Source organism: Chroicocephalus ridibundus, chromosome 21 (assembly GCF_963924245.1).
Source record: "Chroicocephalus ridibundus chromosome 21, bChrRid1.1, whole genome shotgun sequence".
NCBI classification, from domain to species: domain Eukaryota; kingdom Metazoa; phylum Chordata; class Aves; order Charadriiformes; family Laridae; genus Chroicocephalus; species Chroicocephalus ridibundus.
Window position 1 is genome coordinate 4,324,779 of NC_086304.1, and position 19,004 is coordinate 4,343,782.

The 19,004-nt window shown below is 52.9% G+C and overlaps 1 protein-coding gene across 6 annotated transcripts in view; it reads left to right on the plus strand.

The window, feature by feature from the left end:
* The window catches only part of OTUD7B (OTU deubiquitinase 7B), a 30,953-nt gene extending 17,344 nt beyond the window's left edge, over window positions 1-13,609 (plus strand). For all 6 annotated transcript variants that reach the window (XM_063357034.1, XM_063357029.1, XM_063357035.1 and 3 more), the window contains 8 exons: window positions 4,613-4,714; window positions 5,545-5,672; window positions 7,459-7,571; window positions 8,234-8,361; window positions 8,997-9,146; window positions 10,031-10,145; window positions 11,195-11,279; window positions 12,226-13,609. In XM_063357034.1, the coding sequence (XP_063213104.1) occupies window positions 4,613-4,714; window positions 5,545-5,672; window positions 7,459-7,571; window positions 8,234-8,361; window positions 8,997-9,146; window positions 10,031-10,145; window positions 11,195-11,279; window positions 12,226-13,533 (2,129 nt within the window). In that variant the 3' untranslated portion in view covers window positions 13,534-13,609. The remainder of the gene's footprint in view (window positions 1-4,612; window positions 4,715-5,544; window positions 5,673-7,458; window positions 7,572-8,233; window positions 8,362-8,996; window positions 9,147-10,030; window positions 10,146-11,194; window positions 11,280-12,225) is intronic.
* The last annotated feature ends 5,395 nt before the right edge of the window (window positions 13,610-19,004 follow it).

Consider the following 19,004-nt stretch of genomic DNA (forward strand, 5'->3'; position numbering starts at 1 on the left):
CATGCAGCTGGGCGGTAACGCTCAACAAAAAGCTGCATTATCTCACCCTCTGCCCTGCACCGTCCTGGCGGCCTTCCTGGGAGAAGGTGGGGGAAAAGCGATTCCTGCATAACACAGACAGTAGCTCATCGCCGCTGACAAATATTAGAAGCGATTACAAACATTTTAGACGGATGATGCGTTTTATGTGCTGCTTCAAGGCAGGAGAACTCCTCTGCTGGCTTTCTGTTTGCCTGGAGAGGACCCGCCTCCCGGGCGCAGCGGGGTTTGGTTTCCAACGTGCTGTTTTCCTCCTGAAGAGTTGCTCGGTGATCTGTAAATAAGATTTAGCTGGTGAATGAACGGGACCTCCCCGCTGGCAGGGCAAACCTAATGCCTGTTACCGGTGTGGGGCGGGGGGGCAGGAGGACACCGGGCAAGATCTCAGGAGCTTTTCCACCTCTCCTTTCTTTCTGTCACCAATGCACGCACCTCGAAAACTATTCCTCCATAATATATACTCTTAATGTCAAATTTTAGCCCTCTCCTGCTGGAGCGTTCCTGGAATAAATATTCTCACAGTTTGGAAACGAACACTTGATCCAAGTGATCCTGTTACAGCGGCGTTACCGTCGGTCGGGGGCGAAGCTGTCACGTCTAATGCAGGTTAAAACCCACCGATCTACACCTGAGCGGCAGCGGGGGGGTGTTGGGTGGCTCTGCCGCAGCACAGACTCCGGGCTGGGGGACGAGAGGTGGCTGCCTGTGCCAGGGGACGCCTCCTGGCACGCCGAGACGGCGTTAACACTAAGTAATTGATTTATTTTTTTATTTTTTTTCAGCAAGTGCCTTTTGAAGGCTAAAGTGTATCTGCGTTACGTATGCGGGTTTGTTATAAATGGGTGTTTGTCTTTATTAAAGGGCTGTACTGCATTTATAAAATATTCCAAGCGTAATTTGGAGCAGGGGTGTGAGCGTGGTGCTGTGATCTATGCTGACTCCCGTTATTAATTTAGTACGTGCTGCCCATAGGGGATTAAGCAAATATTTTATAGACCAATAAATGTTCAAATACTCCTCTCCTTCTATCCAGAGATCCCTTTACACCGCGGTGGCAGAGTAAGTGTGCTTTAAAGTGGCTGTAAATTGTAATGACATCCTCTTGGAAAGCTTTTAGCGTGCTCGGAGTTGTATGAAAAGGTCTTGGTGGAGCTGAAAATTTGGCCCTTGCCACAACTTTCGTGTTCTTTGTCACAGACCTCAGTGGGTTAAGCCTTGCCCTGTATTTTGAAGACTCAGAGTGTTTTTTCTCGTTGCACACATGGAGGAGCAGTCAGCAGTGCCTTGCCCCAGGCTATTAAAAAAAAATAAAAATCAGGAAGCTCTGAAAGCAAGCCCTGGATTTGGTGGCTTTACCTTGGCTCCGAGGTCAGGCTTTGTCCCCAGGGTCAGGGACACGGGGCCGAGCACGTCTTCAGACGTCCCCCAGCGTATCAGCAAGAAACCTCCTGCTTCGCACTTCAGACTAATGTCATATTACCCTAATAATAAACATCAGCTGGTGGACTATTAAAAACTGCTGAGTGGAGAGATGAGGGCTCTTGCTTTGCTGCGGGAACGGCACGGAAGGGCTGGCAAACGGGTTCCTCGTTCTTGGGGCATAAACGTCCCGCGTCTCGGAGCGGGCGATCAAAGAGCTGGGTGCCTCGGTGATGCATCACCCAGCTTTTGGGAAGCCTTTTACCCTGTGCGTGAGCAGAGGCACGTGCGTACACATCCCCCCCTCTGCCTTACCTGCCTGGCATCCACCTTGCAAATATTTTCACCCCTAAGTCATTGGTTCCCTCGGCAGGAGAGACGAGCTCACGGCTGGGTCTTGCTTCAAAAAGACAGGAGAAACCTTCTCAGAAGTTGGTCCGCAGGACTCTGCCCGCAGCGCAGGACCCCTGCTGCCCTGCCATTGACCCCTCCCATGTCTAAATGCGCTTCAACACGCTCTTGTCGCTGACAGATCCCAAAAAAAATGTTTCCTGGAGGTATTGTTCTCATCATAGATGGGCTCCAGATTAAACAAGGAGACTACAGATGAATTATCTTATTTTGGATACGACATGAGCGTGTTTCAGCAGAGATGCCGCTTTTTTCTAGCTGTTCTCCTTTTTTGGTCTCTTTTTTTTTTAGCCCCGTTGTAGGTGGTGATCCTGCTCCCTCACCTTCCCCGGTGATTCAGTCACGGGGTCCCCCGTGGTCTGCGGTCACAGCACCGTCGTGGATGGGTGTCCGTGGTGGGTCTGTCACGTCGGCATGAGGAGCCGGAGGCCAGGTCACCCCTGGGAACGGTCCCTCTGTCCCTGACGGTGGCCTTGCAATTATGGGGCTGGATTCCCTGGTAGCCTTAGGGAAGTCATTTGGTTTTTCAATTAGTCATTCCTTATTCCCGGGCCGGGAGGAGCCCCATCGTTGTCCCTTCCCACCGCCGTGACCTATTTAGATGGTTCCTGTTAGAAGAAATGACGGTGTTTTACCAACTGTGACGGTATTTTACCAACCGTACACGTTTGTGCGCAGGTTTCTGGCCTCTGCTGGGACAAACAGATGTTCTGTAGCAAAACCAGCTGCAGGGCCAAACTGGACCCCGTGAGAGCCGTGGTGCTGGATGCAGAGGAACTTCGGGTCTTCAGGTGTGCGGAGGAGCTGTTGCCGGCCTCGCCGCTCGAACGGGGATTGCAGGGAGGTCCCTCGTGCTCCTGAAACCATTTGTCTTTCTCCTGGAGCTCTCGGGGCTTGCTCCTAATAACCACGTGTGGAGAAATATATCGTTTTAAATACTTCTAGGGGCCTCTTGGCCTTTCCACAGCCTCGATGGGAGCAAAACATTTGGAGAAGGGTTTTGGGGAATGCGGTTTCTTTTCGAGATGACTTCTCTTGAGTAATCTGGAAATCTGGACAAGCGACTCCGGCTGCCTGGCCGTGGCTATGCGCGGCCTCACCGCGCCGTGCAAACAGAAATAAATAGAAATACCTCCCCGAGGTGTGTCCCCTCTGCGCGGGACCCGTCCCTCTTGGAGCAGAGGTGGCACCACCTCCGAAGCACCGACCGGCGATGCCCAACACGCCCTGACCCCCCACCCCAGCCGTCTAAAAGAGCAGCGAATTTTCCAGGAAGGAGGTGAAATGGATAAAAAAAGAATTAACTGAAGGAGCCGAGCGCTGCCCACGGTAGCGTTGCGTTTGGGTTGGCTTTTGCGCGAGAGGCTGTTTTGCTGCTCGATTCGCTCCTCTGGCCCCGCGCCACTTGGCGCAGTGTTGCGGCTTCGCTGTGCCAGGAGCTATATCGAGTGAAAAGAGCCGGCTTTTCCGAGCGGAGCTATTGTCCCCAGGCTCTGCGCTAAACACTTCGCAATCCCGACGGGTTCCTTTTCCCCGCGCCGAGAAAAGAAATTAACCAGCCCTGGCGTTGCAGCCAGCGCTGTGTTTGAACGTTTTTCCTGTGTTTATTGGGGTTGAAAAACAAGTTTTCTCTATTTAGCCCTTCTACAGCTGCTGAAGCTGAGGTTGTGCAAACAATTTCAAGAAATCCTGTGTTTGAGAGCCGCCGTCCCGCGCTCGGGAGCGGGGAGAAGTTGGTTAGAAATGCTGGGAAAAGGCTGGTTTTTCTGCAAGAGCAATTTAAAGGCGACTTGTTGGAAGCATCTACCAGCCAAAAAACCTGCCTTGTTGCACGGGACCCACTGCAGGAAAGCTGCCGGAAAAAAATCCCGGCCAAGGGAGGCAGCGCCTGGTTTTAAGGCAGAGCAAGACACAGGCTGGGCTGCGAGTTCAAAGTCCTAATTCAGCCCGATTTCATTTCCCTGATAAATGTTTAACCTCCCGTCGCACTCCACTTGACTGCGGCATGTATGTTAATTTTTTCCCAGCTTCTATTTTTAGGTACTCTTGACTTGAATTGCTACAAGTGCCTTCTATTACCAAAAAGCTGCTATTTTTAAATGGCGTAAAGCACTGTCAGTTTGCATTTTCATCGGTAAAGCTGCTGGGATCAGCAAAAGTTCCCGGGTATTTTACCTAAACCGGTGAGCGGGGGAAAAAATGACCGATGTGAGATGGTTTAAATAGGAGCGATTTGGTTACAAGAAGAAACAAAAAGCGTGTTTTAAGTGGGAAAGCTGTTGGGCATTATTTGTGACGGGCACTTGAGGAGACGTTTTCAGCCTGATGGGTTTGGAATAAGGGTTTGAAATAAGGGTTCAAAAGCCTTGAAGGGTTTTGAAATAAGTAGAGAGGGGGAGAAACGGACGGGGGGGCGGCGCTGGTCTGGGTTAAAGTCTTGGCTGCGCTGGCTCCTCTTTCTAATTAATTCTAATTTGTGTGAGCTTAAGTTCAGCCTGGCCCTTTCCTTGCATCCCCATGAAGTTTTGCAGCTCCGATCTCCCCTTTTTGTTGCTTTACCACTGTCTCGGACCCCTTCCTTCTTCCGGCCACAGGCTGTCTCTGGAACTGCTCCTCTCTTTGGCTGTTCCCCTGCAAATTAAGCAGGTTTCTACCCTCAGCGGTGTTTTTTTACGGGGAGGAACGCGCCAATCCTGTGCTGTGTCACGGGCCCCCGTTTTCACGCTCTCCGATACTCCCGCAGGTCGCCTGAACTGGTGGGCAAACGTGGATCCCAGCTGCCAAAGGCTCCTTCCCCTGGCCACCACCGGCGACGGCAACTGCCTGCTCCACGCCGCCTCCCTGGGTAAGGGCTCGCCTTCCTTCGTGGTGGGCGAAATAACGAACGGCTTCGCTTCAGCCCCTTCTCCGGCTGGGACTGGGGAGGGGAGCCCAGCACCATCCTTTGGGAGCGGCACCCAGCGTTTCCCGGCCCTTCCCGCGGGAAACAGGGATGCTGCCACTCGTCCTGGACCCCGCAGCAGGAGGTGTGGGAGCAGTCGCGGCGCTCCGGCTCTGTGGGAGAGGAATAGGTTGAAGGAAACTGGCTTCCAATAGCTTGTGTACTTCTAAAATACCTCTCCCCTTCCATTTGGCACGTTTCCCTGTATTTCTGAAGGAAATGGGAAATAACAGAGCCGCCCCTTCCCTCCTCTTGCATGTTTCAAGAGCCCAGGTTTGATTTCGTCTGGTCAAGTGGGACCGTAGTAAATTTTCTGTGGTTTCCAGACTCTTAAATCAGCAGGGTTGTGTTTTTCCTTCGTTATATATATTTCAGACACAGCAAAACCACAGTCTCGTTTAACGTGGCCTCATTTTCCCATCAGATGTTGATGTAAAGGAGCGGGTGATTTTTGTGAACAAATATTTTGCTGCATCTGTGAGATGCTTTCGAGTTGAAAGCGGAGGCGGCAGCATCTCCATTTAGCTGCACAAAACTCGCCGCTGGTGGAAAACACAGGCTTTGAACTAGGAATTTTATTGTTTAGATTGAGAAATGTGCATTTTTCTCCCTCTGTTTTCCCGATTTTCCCGCTTGCCCTGGGTCGTGGCCGGCTGCAGGACCTCAGCGGAGCGAGGGAGCGATGCCAGCCGCTCTCATCCTCCGCTGCTGTTTCTTTTCCCCTCCCCGCACAGGTATGTGGGGTTTCCACGATCGCGATCTTATGCTTCGCAAATCCCTTTACACCTTGATGGACAAAGGCCTGGAGAGGGAAGCCCTGAAGCGGAGGTGGCGTTGGCAGCAAACGCAGCAGAACAAGGAGGTAAGACCCAGAGCGAACGCGGGGTCCCCTGAGCTCACGGGGAGCGTCTCCAGGAGGTATCCCCGCGGGTCTGGGCGATGCTCCCTGTCGTGATAAAGCCTGCCTTGAATTTTGGGCAACTCCCTGGCTTGTGATAATTGGCTGTGCTGCGATCAGATTTCTCCTTCCCTCTGAACCATGGGAAAACTCTCTTTATTATAAGGTAGGAATTTTTTTTTTATTCGAATTGCCCAGTATCAATGGAAAATGAGTATTGCCTCAGGCATTTGAGGTGCAGCAGGGTGCGATGGCCGTGCCGGGCTTTACAGAGCAAAGCGACGCGGTGGCCTCGGTCTCTCCAGCGATAAAGATCAGTGACATGCGCCTCGGTCAGAGCGCAGCACCAACTCCTCCACCAAAAAAGGAAATTCATGAGCTTGGCACATTAAAGGCCCTTCAAAGCCGCGGCACGGGGACCCCCCCCGAAAGCGGGGCGACGGCTTTGGCAAGGTGGAGAGGGGCCAGATGGTGCGAGGCGGCCCCTCCGCGTTGAGAGGCTTTTGGGAACGGGGTAGACTTTTGTTTCCATCTGACACTGAAGGATGTTGTTTACTCTCCAGCTTCCTTTTTATTTTTGGAAGGGCACAAAGAATTCATATCTTGACAGTTTGAAAAAAAAAAACAATAATACATATTTCCCTGTTTGAAGCAGGGTAGTTAATAAATAATCGGAGGTTTTACTGCTATTAAAAGCATGCTTTTGTGCATCTCTTCAAACTGCGTGTTCCAGAATTAGCTGCCAGCAAAGTCGTGTGACTTGTGGATCTTAAAAGGAGTTGAAAATACCGGGGCTGTCGGATGTGGTGGTGTCGTGCCCCGGTCGCGGTGCTCGGCAGGAGCCGGAGGGTCTGGGCAGTCGGTGGGGGATGTCGATGGTGCAGTGGTCCAGGAATGGCAGGTCCCGCCGCAGCGGTTGGCTGGAAACGGAGGATAACGAGCTCCTCCTTTCCACATCAGCTCGGAAGGAAGCAGCCCAGGGTGACGGATGCTGCTCTGTGTTTCACAACCCGCGCCGGGCGCGATACTCTCCTCCCCTGCTTTGCTTCACGAGCTTTAGATTGGCGATGAAAGAATTTGTGTTGACGACATAACCGGGAGCAGAGAAACTTAATTAATGCCTTGCAGAACCCAGTGGAGAGCGGAACGTGCCACCCGTTGCTTCTGGTGCACGGCTGGAAGGGTTTCTTGGCAGCGTCGAGCGCTTGGGCTGTTGTGTTTGGATGCTGGAGCTCCGATTATGGAGCTGGGGAAAGGAGGAGGAGGGAACGGCTCCCTGCCCTTCCCATTGCAAAGAATTTCTTCCTGGTATCTCATCTAAATCTCCCCTCGAGTTGAATATTTATGGCTGCTGTGGTGTCTTACGTTGTTTTTTTTGGAGGAAAATAAGTTCTCTGTTTAAGCTATTCCGACTATCTCTCCCACCATCTCTCGTCAATAGACGATGTCATCGCCCCTACTGGAAGGATTAGCATAATAGTAAAGGTTTCCTCATTCTGTGGGTTGAAATGTTTACTTCCACACCGCAAAAAGGCAAACTTTCATTTCGGGCAGATTATCTCTTCCACTGGCTCGAGAACACAGATTTGGAAACATGCATCTTGGTTTTTTGCATACTATATTGATTATTTTTGCATAAATCCATAGAGAAGAGTTGTGGCTGCGTGTAGAAAACTGCTGCAGAGGTTGGAAAGTATTTGCTTTGAAGATTTGGGTGTTTTTATTTGGTATTTTATCTGGCATTTTGCAGTCTGGTCTGGTTTACACGGAAGAGGAGTGGCAGAAGGAGTGGAACGAGCTGATCAAGCTGGCATCCAGCGAGCCCCGCGTGCACTACGGCACCAACGGGGGTGGCTGCGGAGGGTACGTGGAGGGGACCAAAGTCAAAAATAATACCCTTAGATGTAGAAACACAGCAAATATCTTCCTTATCTTCCTTAATATCAGGATAATTCTCGAGGGCGGGACTAGGCTGGGGGTTGCTGCCTTGGTCCGGCTCGTGGGGTTTCGAGGGGAAGGATGGAGGATCATGAGGAGCGACGAGAGGTTCATGGAGCATCAGGGAAAAAGATTTAAATTCTGCCTGACCCCTTTTTGCAGGGTAATGCACGCCTTGAACAGAAAGCTGAGCTTTTCTCGTGCGTCACCATGTTGATGCCTATAAAATGAGAGTAATAAACGAAAGCTGAGACTCTCCACAGTGCTCCCTGTGCGCATCAAGGGTGCTTTATCGCTGCAGCCATCCCAAACACACACCCCATTCGAGGCTGTTTAGATAAGAGACTCCCAGAAGTGCCAAGCAGCGATGTGGTATTTCCTGGAGAGGACCCTTGTCTTAAAACGGGACATTTTTGAGGGGGTGTACGTCCAAAATCTCAAATCAGAGCTGAGCATCAAACTTCATGTTGTTAACATGACCCGCCTCTACGTGGTTGCCCGTAACGACCTCATCCTGTTTTTAAAAGCAAGGATTAAATACCCAAGGGGTGAAAATTGGTGTTGTTTGTTTTTCTTACTTCCCCCAGTGTTGAAAGCTCCGAGGAGCCGGTGTACGAGAGCCTGGAGGAGTTCCACGTTTTCGTCCTCGCCCACGTCTTGAAGAGACCCATAGTGGTGGTGGCGGACACGATGCTGCGGGACTCGGGGGGAGAAGGTAGGAATCTGCATTCTCTTTTCAAACTCTTCCTGAATTACGCATTCTTGGGGGGGGGTGTTCCCTCTCTGCTGCACAATTTCACGGGGTCTTTTTGCTCAGCGAAGCCGGATCGTGAATCGGAGAGCAGAGCACGGGCTGTGCGGAGCTGCTCGAAGGTTGTGGCACGCACAGCTCAGCGTCGCAGCTGATGTTTTGCTGTTTTGAAGAGTGTCCGTGTGATGGGTTTTGGGGTGGTTATTTTCTACCTCTTTTGCACCCACGCATGTGCGTAAAGATGGGAAATTCCATTCCCTGCGTGTCGTATTTTCCACTAGCAGACTTAATTTCCTGTCAGAAAAGATTAATCAATTACCGTCATTCTGTGTGCAAGCTTGAAGTTGTCTTGTGGAGGAGTAAAAAAGGGTTTTTTTTGTAGAAAATACAGGTTCATTTTGCAACCGTGTTCCTCCTGATGTGAAATAGATGTCTGTTTTGGGTTGTGGTTTTTTTTTTTTTAGTGTCCCTTGAGCTGACAGATAATTGCAGGTGAAACCTTGAATGAAGCAAACAGCTTGTTCTGGAGCAGTTTCAGTGTAAACAACTCTTAACTCTTTAAGCTCGTATGAAAGCTAACTGCCCTGAATTCTTTCCAGCCTTTGCCCCTATTCCCTTTGGAGGGATTTATCTTCCTCTGGAAGTCCCAGCCAACAAGTGCCATCGTTCTCCGTTGGTACTGGCTTACGACCAAGCCCATTTTTCTGCCCTGGTATCCATGGAGCAGAAGGAACCCACAAAAGATCAAGGTAGGTGATAAATAAAATTATATCAATACAGCATTGAGAGCGGTCCTGAGGAGGACTCTTGGGGGTGCTGGGGGGTGAAACGCTGGCCATGGGCTGGCAACGTGCGCTGGCAGCCCAGAACCTCCCACAGCCTGGGCTGCATCCCCAGCAGCGTGGGCAGGAGGGCGAGGGGGGGATTCTGCCCCTCTGCTCCGCGCCGGGAGACCCCCCTGCAGTGCTGCCGCCAGCGCTGGGGCCTCGGCACAGGAGGGACACGGAGCTGTCGGAGCCGGGCCGGAGGAGGCCCCGGAGCTGCTGGGAGGGCTGGAGCCCCTCTGCTGTGGGGACAGGCTGAGAGAGCTGGGGGGGTTCAGCCTGGAGAAGAGAAGGCTCCGCGGAGACCTTGGAGCCCCTTCCAGTCCCTCAAGGGGTTCCAGGAAAGCTGGGGAGGGACTCTGGAGCAGGGAGGGGAGCCACGGGACGAGGGGGAAGGGTTTGCCACTGGAAGAGGGGAGACTGAGATGAGATGTGAGGCAGGAATTCTTGGCTGTGAGGGGGGTGAGCCCCTGGCCCAGGTTGCCCAGAGAAGCTGTGGCTGCCCCATCCCTGGAGGGGTTCAAGGCCAGGTTGGACGGGGCTTGGAGCCACCTGGGCTGGTGGGAGGTGTCCCTGCCCAGGGCAGGGGGTGGCACGGGATGAGCTTTAAGGTCCCTCCCAACCCAAACCATTCCATGATGATTCCGTTATCCCAGGCATTGCCAGTTGCTGTGTCATTTGGTGTGACCCCAGTTGCCATCAGAGCTGATGTTCTTGGTGGGCACTCGGAGCTTGGCTGCCGCTGCTGCCAACACGCAAGGTTTTGTCATTTCGGGCATTAAAAGGGGGCTTTTTTCACTCTCCTGCAGCTGTGATTCCCTTGACGGACTCCGAGCACAAGCTGCTCCCCGTGCACTTTGCCGTGGATCCCGGGAAGGAATGGCAGTGGGGGAAGGACGACAGTGACAATGTCAAGCTGGCCAGGTTGGTTATCGGCAGACTGGAGCCATCACAGCTGGAGGGTTCCTTGCTCTGTCCCCAGCTGAGGCTGTCTTGGGTTTGGCTGAAAGTTGTGCTGCAGCGTGAACCTCTTTGGTGGGGATGGAACAGCTTTTTCTCTTGTTTCGTTCCCTTCGGGTACATTTTCAGTAGGGTGGTGACATCTCATCAGCTTCATTCCCACAGGGTAGAGAGGTGACTTCTGCGAATCCCAGAGCTTCAGACTAGGCGTAGCTCAGAAGCGAGCAGGGATGAGCTGTCATATTCGGATAAAAAGAGGTGTATTTTTCCGTTCCTCTCTCCCCATCGGGAGCTAAGGAATACCTCCGAGCCCTGGAGCGGGAGGGGGGCTCGCAGTCGGACACCCCTCCTGTTCCGCGGCAGCGAGTTTCCTGTTGCCGAGCTGAGAGCCGGCAGCGGTGGGTGCCGCGGTCGGGGAGCTGGAAGCACGACGACTCCTCCACTTTGGGTGAAGAAACCTAGAAACCTCCACAGTCGAAGTATTAAAACTTGGCGCAGGTTTTTACTGATACAGCATCTAATTTTGAGGGGTTTGGAGCCAGTAGAAAAGACTCCGTCCCTGTGGGTTTTTTACTGGAAAGAATTATTATTTTTTTTGACAAGCGGAAATTTTTGAGCGAACATCTTTACTCCTTTCTGAAGTTGTTCTTATAGAGAGGAGAATCATTTTGAAACTAGTTCTGTTTAGATCTGTGACATCTGCTTTTTTGTTATTTGTCTCACGTACAAGTAAGATTATTTGTGGAGTTCATTTTCAGTTGTAGCGAGCTTGGGTTTTGACATTCGGGAATCTGCTGATTTATTCATTTGGGTTTGAACTGAAAGGTTTGGAAGGCTACGAAAATGCTACCTTTTGTATCGCTGCTGTCTCGATGTGGTTTTACCTGTTGCGTTAAAACACGCCTTTTAATATAAAGACGACAGGCAAATGACTAAATATAGGGGAGAGAATCGCAGTTATTAACGTGAAACTTGACTCTAACTTTTTTTTTAATCCTCGTTTTACGTTTTAGTGTGACGTTATCGCTGGAAGCAAAGCTGCACTTGCTGCACAGCTACATGAATGTTAAATGGATCACGTTGCCTTGTGACATGCAGGTAAAGAGACAAGGAGTATTTTCTTTACTCTTTAATTATTTAAACCTCCCTTCTGCAGAGGGCAGCAGATGTGAAGCCGTTTGCTCTCCTTCACGCGAGGCGCTCTGCGCCCCCAGAAATTGCGGCTAATGCTGCTCTGAGCAGATAAATGATTTAGTTTTTGTGCGCGCGTTATTTCCTAGAGCTTTTCGTGCCTGTTTTTTCCCCTCTCCAAGGCAAACACAAACTCTTGGTTTACGGCCGCCAGAAGCTGCCTTGAGACACGGGGTTTGACTCTAGTTTTCCTGGGACCTTTCCTTGGCAGGAAAACCCCCGTCCGCATCCCAAATCCTCATGGTTGTGTGTTGGCGGATGGTGGTGGCTGCCTTGACAGCATGAGGGTTTGTTTGGTTTTTTGTTTTTTCCCCTCCCCTTTTAAGGAGAAAACTCCCCAAACTTAATCATGAGCTGGTTTGGTCTGTCTGACGCTGCAAGGTCTCATCTCTAGCAAAGCTCGAATGGTGACGTTTTGGCTGTCGCCTCCTTAACTGGCCATGTGCTCTCGGGTGCTTGGCTTAAAAATACGGTGACCTGTCCCCCCTCGGTCTTCTCTGTCCCCCGCTGTCTTCTCCGCGTGCGAACCGTCGAGGCGAAGGGCTGGAAACGGGTGCCAGCCATGCCAGCCGCGCTTTGGGGTGACCAGAGCGGGAATTGGTGTGACCCTTTCGTCTTCTCCAGCTTTTCCCCCTGCAACCTCCAGCGAGTTAAGACATTTATGGACGTGCAGGACAGCTGCTGGGGACGTATCCCAAAGTGTGTTTGAATGTTGTCCCCTCCGTTTTCTGATCACCGAAATGAGAAAGCAGCCCCCGAAAAGCCTACTCTGTTTCACCCTCATCCTGAAAACTCCTATCTGAGGAGCTTACTGGACTTTGAAATATATATATATGTTTTTTTCTCTCCCTAGGCGCCTTTGGCCCAGCCGGAATCCCCGACAGCCTCCGCAGGTGACGACGCTCGTTCAGCTGCGGAGTCGGGAGAGTCGGACAAGGAGTCGGTCTGCAGCAGTTCAGCCAGCAACGGGGGCAGCCGGGGTTGCAAGGACAAAGAGAAACCAAAGAAAGACCGAGACAAGGATAAGGAAAAAGATAAGAAACGGGCAGACTCGGTCGCCAACAAGCTGGGCAGCTTCGGCAAGACTTTGGGAAGTAAGCTAAAAAAGAACATGGGTGGCTTGATGCACAGCAAAACCATCAAGGGAGGCGTGAGCAACGGGCAGGGGGACACCTTGGAGAAGAAGAAAAAAGGATCCTTGAAATCGAGGAAAGGCAGTAAAGAGGAATCTTCCCAAGGAGACTTGTCAGCTCCTGTGGAGAAAACCTGCCCGGGGAAAGCAGCCCCCGAAAAGCCGTCGGATCCCTACAAATACAGCAACGACGTCAGGCTGAGCCTCAGCATCCTGCGGGCCGCCATGCAGGGAGAGCGCAAGTTCATCTTCGCCGGCCACCTCAAGACCAGCAACCGGCACCCGTACCAGGAGGAGATGATCCAGCGGTACCTCCTGGACGCCGAGGAGCGCTTCATGGCTGAGCAGAAACAAAAAGAGGCAGAGAAGAAGGCGCTGGGCAGCGCTGCCACCGCCAAGAAGCCGGAGCCGGAGGCCAGCACCCCCCGGGGCGAGGAGGTGATGCTGAACCCCGCGTACCCCCCGCCTCCCCCCACATACACCCTCCAGCCCCCGGATCTGGCCCTGAGCACTAAAATCGCAGCTTTTCCCTCCGGTTATTCAGGCGTTTTCACCTTTCCCAGACCCTCCATGGTGAACAGTGTGGAAGGGGCGCATCCCCCCGGCTACCAAGACAGCAGGCGGCAAGTAGCCGGGGGGGCCTGCGGTAGCCTTCCCCCCTACGCCACCTTACCCCGCCACTGCCCCCAGGGGCGACCAAATCCCTCCCAAACCAGCCCTTCCCACCTGGGGAGATTTTCCCCCACGGACATGGACGTCCATCCCACCTTCCCGTCGGAATCCGCCTGCCTCCTGCCCTCCCCGCACAGCAACGGCTACCGGGAGTACCTGGAGCAGGACAGCCCGCAGAAAGGAATGCCGCCGGCGGATAAAAATAAACCCCGAATTCTTTATAATGTCCAGCAGACCAAATGCAAGCAGCCGAACTGCAGTTTTTACGGACATCCGGAAACCGGGAATTTCTGCTCCTGCTGTTACAAAGAGGAGATGAAACGCAAGGAGCGGGAGGCTTTAGTGCACAGGTTCTGAGCGCTAACCCCACCTCCGCCCCCCCGGCGCTGATCTTGGGACCCATGAAAGATGGGGAATGCAATAATATATATATATTATTTCTTTTTTTTTTTTTTCTTTTTCTTTTTTTTTTTTTTTTTTTTTTTTACGCCTTCCCTCCCTGTGCGAAGAGGGAGCGGGGATTCGGGCTGAGAAACGGGCTTTGCTGGTGCGACGCGGGGAGAAGGGGGCGAGGGAAGGTGGCCCCCCCTCAGGGACACCCTGCGGGAGGGGGGACGATGCTTTTCCAGAGGCTCCTCTGCCCGGGGGTGACTGGGCTCAGCGCGGGCGCGCTCTTGGGGGGCACAGCGGGAAAAGAGGGGGGGGTTGATTTTTCCTTCAATAAACCAGACCAAAGCTTTGGGAGAAGGCGAGGGGGGAGCAGCACCCGCCGGGCCCTTCCCGCTGGACTCCAACATCACCAACTGCCTGGAATCGAGCGAAAACACCCCAGAAATTTCCATTTGAACGTCACAAACCTTTTTAATGGAGAGATTTTCTTTTATTTTTTTCTTTGCCATTTCAGTTTGACAGTCGCAAACCCTTTTAATGGAGAGATTTTCTTTTTTTTTTTTTTTTTTTTTAACACCGTTTTTATTTTATAGTTCTTTTGCCGGTACTGAGCGAAACTTGGTTGGAATTGGATGTTATTGGGTTGGGGTTTTTTTGTTTTGGGTTGAACTTGTGGGAGCCCGGCCCCATCGGAGCACCCCTGGGCCGCGGGCTCAGGGCTCTGCCCTCCCGCCGGGCTCAGCTCTGGTTTTTAAAATGTTATTTTTTTAGACTTTTTCTTGGGGTGGGAGGGAGACGGAGGGAGGGCGATCTCAGTGCTTGAGTGGTTTGGAGTTTTGTTGTGGTTTTTTGTTGGTGTTTTTTTTTTTTTTCCCCTGCAGAAGTACTGTGCAAAAAAAAAAAAAAAAAAAATATCACCCAACCGTCTCCAGTGGCGGTACGGTCGACCCGATTTAGTGAGAATTGCGAGAAAAAAAGGAGGTCAGTGTCTGCAGCCAGCAATAGCCCAGGGAAGGAGAGAGGACGGGGAGCGTCCAGCGGCACCGGGAGGTAACGCCGCTGCCGGGCGCTTTACGTGGGGGGGACACGCTCCCCCCCGCCCCCCGCTGCGATAACTCTTCCTACTTGAGCAAAGCCACCGCCGTTCTACCTCCGTTCTGCTGCATGGAATTAACTCGGCTCCATTTTGCTGAGCCACGTAACCGACCTTGGGCTGAGGAATATTAAAAGATATTTTTGATAATAGGGCTAAAGAGTCGAAACGTTAAGAAGAAAAAAAAAAAAAAAAAAAAACCAAAACCACAAAAAAACCAAAACAAAAATACGAAGCTGTAATTAACTGGCACATTCGGTGTCGTCCGCTCCGGTCCCTTCTCCTCCCGTCCTCGTCCCAGCCCCTGCGGCGTTGGATGAAGCGTCCGCTCCCGTTCGCCTCTGGCAGGGTGGGTTTAACTTTAGCACTGCGATGTTTGCACACAGCTATTCTTTTTATTTTTATTTTTCTTCTTTTTTTTTTTTTTTTTTTTTTTGGGTAACTACAGCTCCCAAACCGGACTCCGCCCCCGCGTAGAGCGAGGTTCAGCGTTTATACCACCTGAAAATAAAACATGAATTATACCCCTCGTTCAAAGCTTTACAAACATGCCCTCATTTTATTTTTAGTTTTTAATTTTTATTTCGCGGAAGGCGTCAAACTATGCAATCCCTTCCCATGCTGAGGCGAAAGTGTACTTAACGCTGGAGAATCACCCGAAGCCTTATTTTTCCTGAATCCCCAAAGGCTTGGTCCGAAGGTGCGAGTTCGACCGGTTCATACAGACCTAAAACCAGGCAAATGAAGGCCTTTCCTGGCTGCGCGGGGTCGTTAACTCCTAACCTTTGGGTCAAGCCGTCGAAGCCACTTGTCAGCCGGCTGTAAATACCCCAGTGACGGTTTAATTCCGATTTTTAGCTCTTTTCTTGGGTTTTATTCCGTGGCTGAGCCCTGGTTCCTGGGCGCTGCCTCTCATCTCAGAGCAGATGCCGGAGAGCGAATCTCCTCCCTCAAATCCCGGTAATTCCCAGGGATTTTAACCCGGGGGGGAGAACATCCAGCGCCACGGGCTCTCGCTCCTGTTTCCCCGCAGACGCTCGTGGTTCCCCCCCCCCCCCCCCCCCAAATATTGAGCCAAAATGTTTAAAAATCAACCAAAATCCTCACTGTACAGGGTGTCTCTTGGTTTTACATCCCAGTTTCTGCTGTTTATTTTTTCCTGTAATTCCTTTATTTCAGATTTGGAAATATCCTCCGGCTGCACCCGGAGCGGGGCTGCTCTGCCCGTCCCTCCCCCAAGCAAAAGCCTGTGGGCGGGATGGCAAAAGGCTTCACCCGCGGTTCCCGTTGGGTTTTGGGGCAATTCCTCTCCGTTTTGGTGAACTCCGCGGTGCCGGAGGTCGCGTTGTGGTGGGGAGCTGCTGTTGGGAGCCGCTGGCTGGCGGCGGGGGGGCCCATCCCCGCACCCCGTGGTAAAAGCTGGTGGTTTTTACCAGCGGCGGTTTGGGGGAGTTTTGCTTGAATCTTGTAAATGTGACGGATTCGTGCATAATATTGGCTTAAGGGGAGCAAACCCCAGGGAATGCCGGCAGGAGGTATCCCAGCCGTGCATCCTCCTGGGAGAACAGTGTCTCCGGTCCCCACGAGCAGAGGTGCTGTCGCTCTTCCTCCTCCTGGCGGGGCGGGGTGGGGGGGGAAAAGCAAATTTGGCAAGTTTGTGATCTTATCAATGCGGTTTTGTCTGTCTGCTGGTCCCCCTCCCAGGAGCGGGAGAGGAGGAACCAGCCCTGGCACCGCCGTTACGGAGGAAAAAAGGGGCAAAACTCCCCCAGAAGTTGTTCCCCAGGTTTGGCCCCGCGGCCCCCGCGCAAGCGCGCCCCCAGCACCCTGGGGGTTGGCATTTGCCGGGTTTTATCGTGGGTCGTAGAGTTTGTAGGTTTTTTTCTGGAACGAAAAAACCAACCACCACCAAAGAGTTGAACTTCAGGCGAGGGTGAAAAGTCGGTGATGAGGTTTTTTTTCTCCGAAGGGCAAGAGTTTTGGCTGTTCCCAGGTGCCCCCTGAGCCCCTACCTCGGCCGGGTCCCCCCCAAACCCGCTGCCTTTCTTCAGAACCACCAAGGATTTCTTTTTCCAGGTCATTTTTGTTTCCTTTATGGTGAAACTAATATTAATTTTTTTTAAGGGACTATTAAACACGAATTTTATTTATTGACGGCGGATCTCTACCCGCCGCCGGTTCCTGTTTGTAAACACACTAAAGCCACGGCCCAGGCGGTGTTTTCAGGGCATTGGGACTCGATACTTTTCTGGCACCTGTTGGTTTTTGGTTTTTTTCTAAAAGGGGTGAATTTGGGGTGGGAATTGGGTTTTCCCAGCACCTTTCCCTGGGGGAAAACCCCCAAACCTGCTCTGGGCCGGGGGGGGGGGGGGGAATCTTAAAATAAGTGCACTTACTGGTGTCGGTGGAAGGAAGGTCGCTGCCATCGGGCCCTGGGTGCAGGAAAGATTTATTTTTTTTTTTTAAGGCTGAACAAACCCCCCCACCCCCCCACCCCCCGTGAGCATCTTGTTTTGTCGCGGGAGCGTTTACCTTCGCTGATGTTACCTGTGGGAGGCCGGGGGGTGGGTGTGTGTGGGGGGGGATGCTTTGGTTATCACTATCCTACGAGAAGTGACCTGAATTAATTCTGCAATTGTTTATTCATGGGGAAAAAAAATTTTTTTTTAATTATTATTAATTAAACGTTAGGTCGATTTTATTTTATTTTTATTTTATTTTATTTTTTTTTTTTTACTCCTGGTGAGCACCGCTGTAGCGAGCACGAGATGGCGCGTGGCAATCGGGCTGTACACCGCATCCTTCCTTTATGCTACCATAGATTCACTGACAATAAACATCCTTGGACTAACGAAAGCCCTGGGCAGCGGCCGTGCCTCCTTCCTCCCCGGCCCCCGGGAATTCCGCCCCAACCGCCGCCGGGACCCCAAATTCCCCCCCCGTGGGGCCGCTTGCCGTCCCCATCCATCGGGCTTTTTGTGGTTTTTCGCTCCCCTGTGGGGCGCGGCGTCCCCTTTCCACCCTCTGACCTGAGGCCTGGGGAAGTTTGTCTTTTCTTTAGGTACCGAATTCAGGCTTTCGTTTAAAAAAAGAACCCCCTCCCTCACCGTTTTTACCAATCCTCGCTGGTTTTTGGAGGAACCTTTTCCCCCGGCTGCATTTGAAGGCGGCACCCAGGGATGCCAGAGACAATTTCGTACCCAAGTAAGGCTTTGGCGCACCGTAAAGATAAAATCCGGGGGCTTTTGGGATGCTGAAAATCCATGGGACTTTCGGGATGCTGAAAATCCAGAGGGCCTTTGGGGATGCTGGAGCTTAAATGGGTCCAGAAAGGGGAAAATTCGCTGTAATTTTCTACAGCAAATGGGTCCAGCCACAGGGATGAGCGGGGATGGGGCGGCCACCGCTGCATTTTGGGGGGTTTGGGGGCTGGTTGGAAACCCGTATGGCGGGGTGGTGGGACCCCGTTGGGGCTGGGGGAGCCAGGAGCGGTTTCCCATGGGATTTCTCTGCATGTTTTTTTTTTTTTTTAACCCCAGCTCCCCGTGTTTTTCCCTCCCCGTGCCCGGTGCCACGTCGGTGCCGCCTCGCTCGCTCTGGCCAATTTTTGCTCTGGCTTTTGGGGCGACCCGAGCTGACCCCGGAGCTGGCGCAGACGCTGCCCTCGCCTTGGAGACCGGCCCTGGGTCAAAGCCCTGCAGGAAATTCCTCTCCTCCCGCCAGGTGCCGGAGCCAGAAACACGGCCGAAATTCCCCTGGGGTGATTTTCCTGCAGGAGGAAAACGGGGGTGCCTGAGCTGCCGCCACCGAGGCCCCCAAAATCCGCAGGAAAATACATCTAAAATAAGATTTTTAGCTGGAGCGTGTGCCCCGACGGCGCTGGGTTTCCCTCGAGCGTGGTTTGTGCCGGGTTTATGCCGCCTTGTGCCGGCGTCTCGCCCGCTCCGGAGGAGCTGAGCCCGCGGGGGGGGTTGGGTTTTGGGGTCCCCGGGGGTTCCCTGGCCCCAGGGCCGCCATCGCCCGCCGGCAGCGGGGGCGGGGCGGGGCGGGGGTTTTTCCGGGGTCGGGAGGAGGCCGCGCTCCGGCGGTGACTCACGGAGACGGGCGGCCCCCCCCCGGCAGAGCCCCGGCCCGGGGGGAGGCCCTGGGGCTGGGCGGGGGCGAGCTGGGGGCTGGGGGGTACCCCTGCCCCGTGCTTAGCGCTGGGCAGCGTCCTTTTCGGGGTGCCGGGGGCTGTACGGACCCCACTCCAGCATCCAACATCCCTTTCGGGGTGCCGGGGGCCGCATGCGCCCCCTCCAGCACTGGGCTTCCTTTAGGGGGTGCCCGGAGCAACACGCGTCCC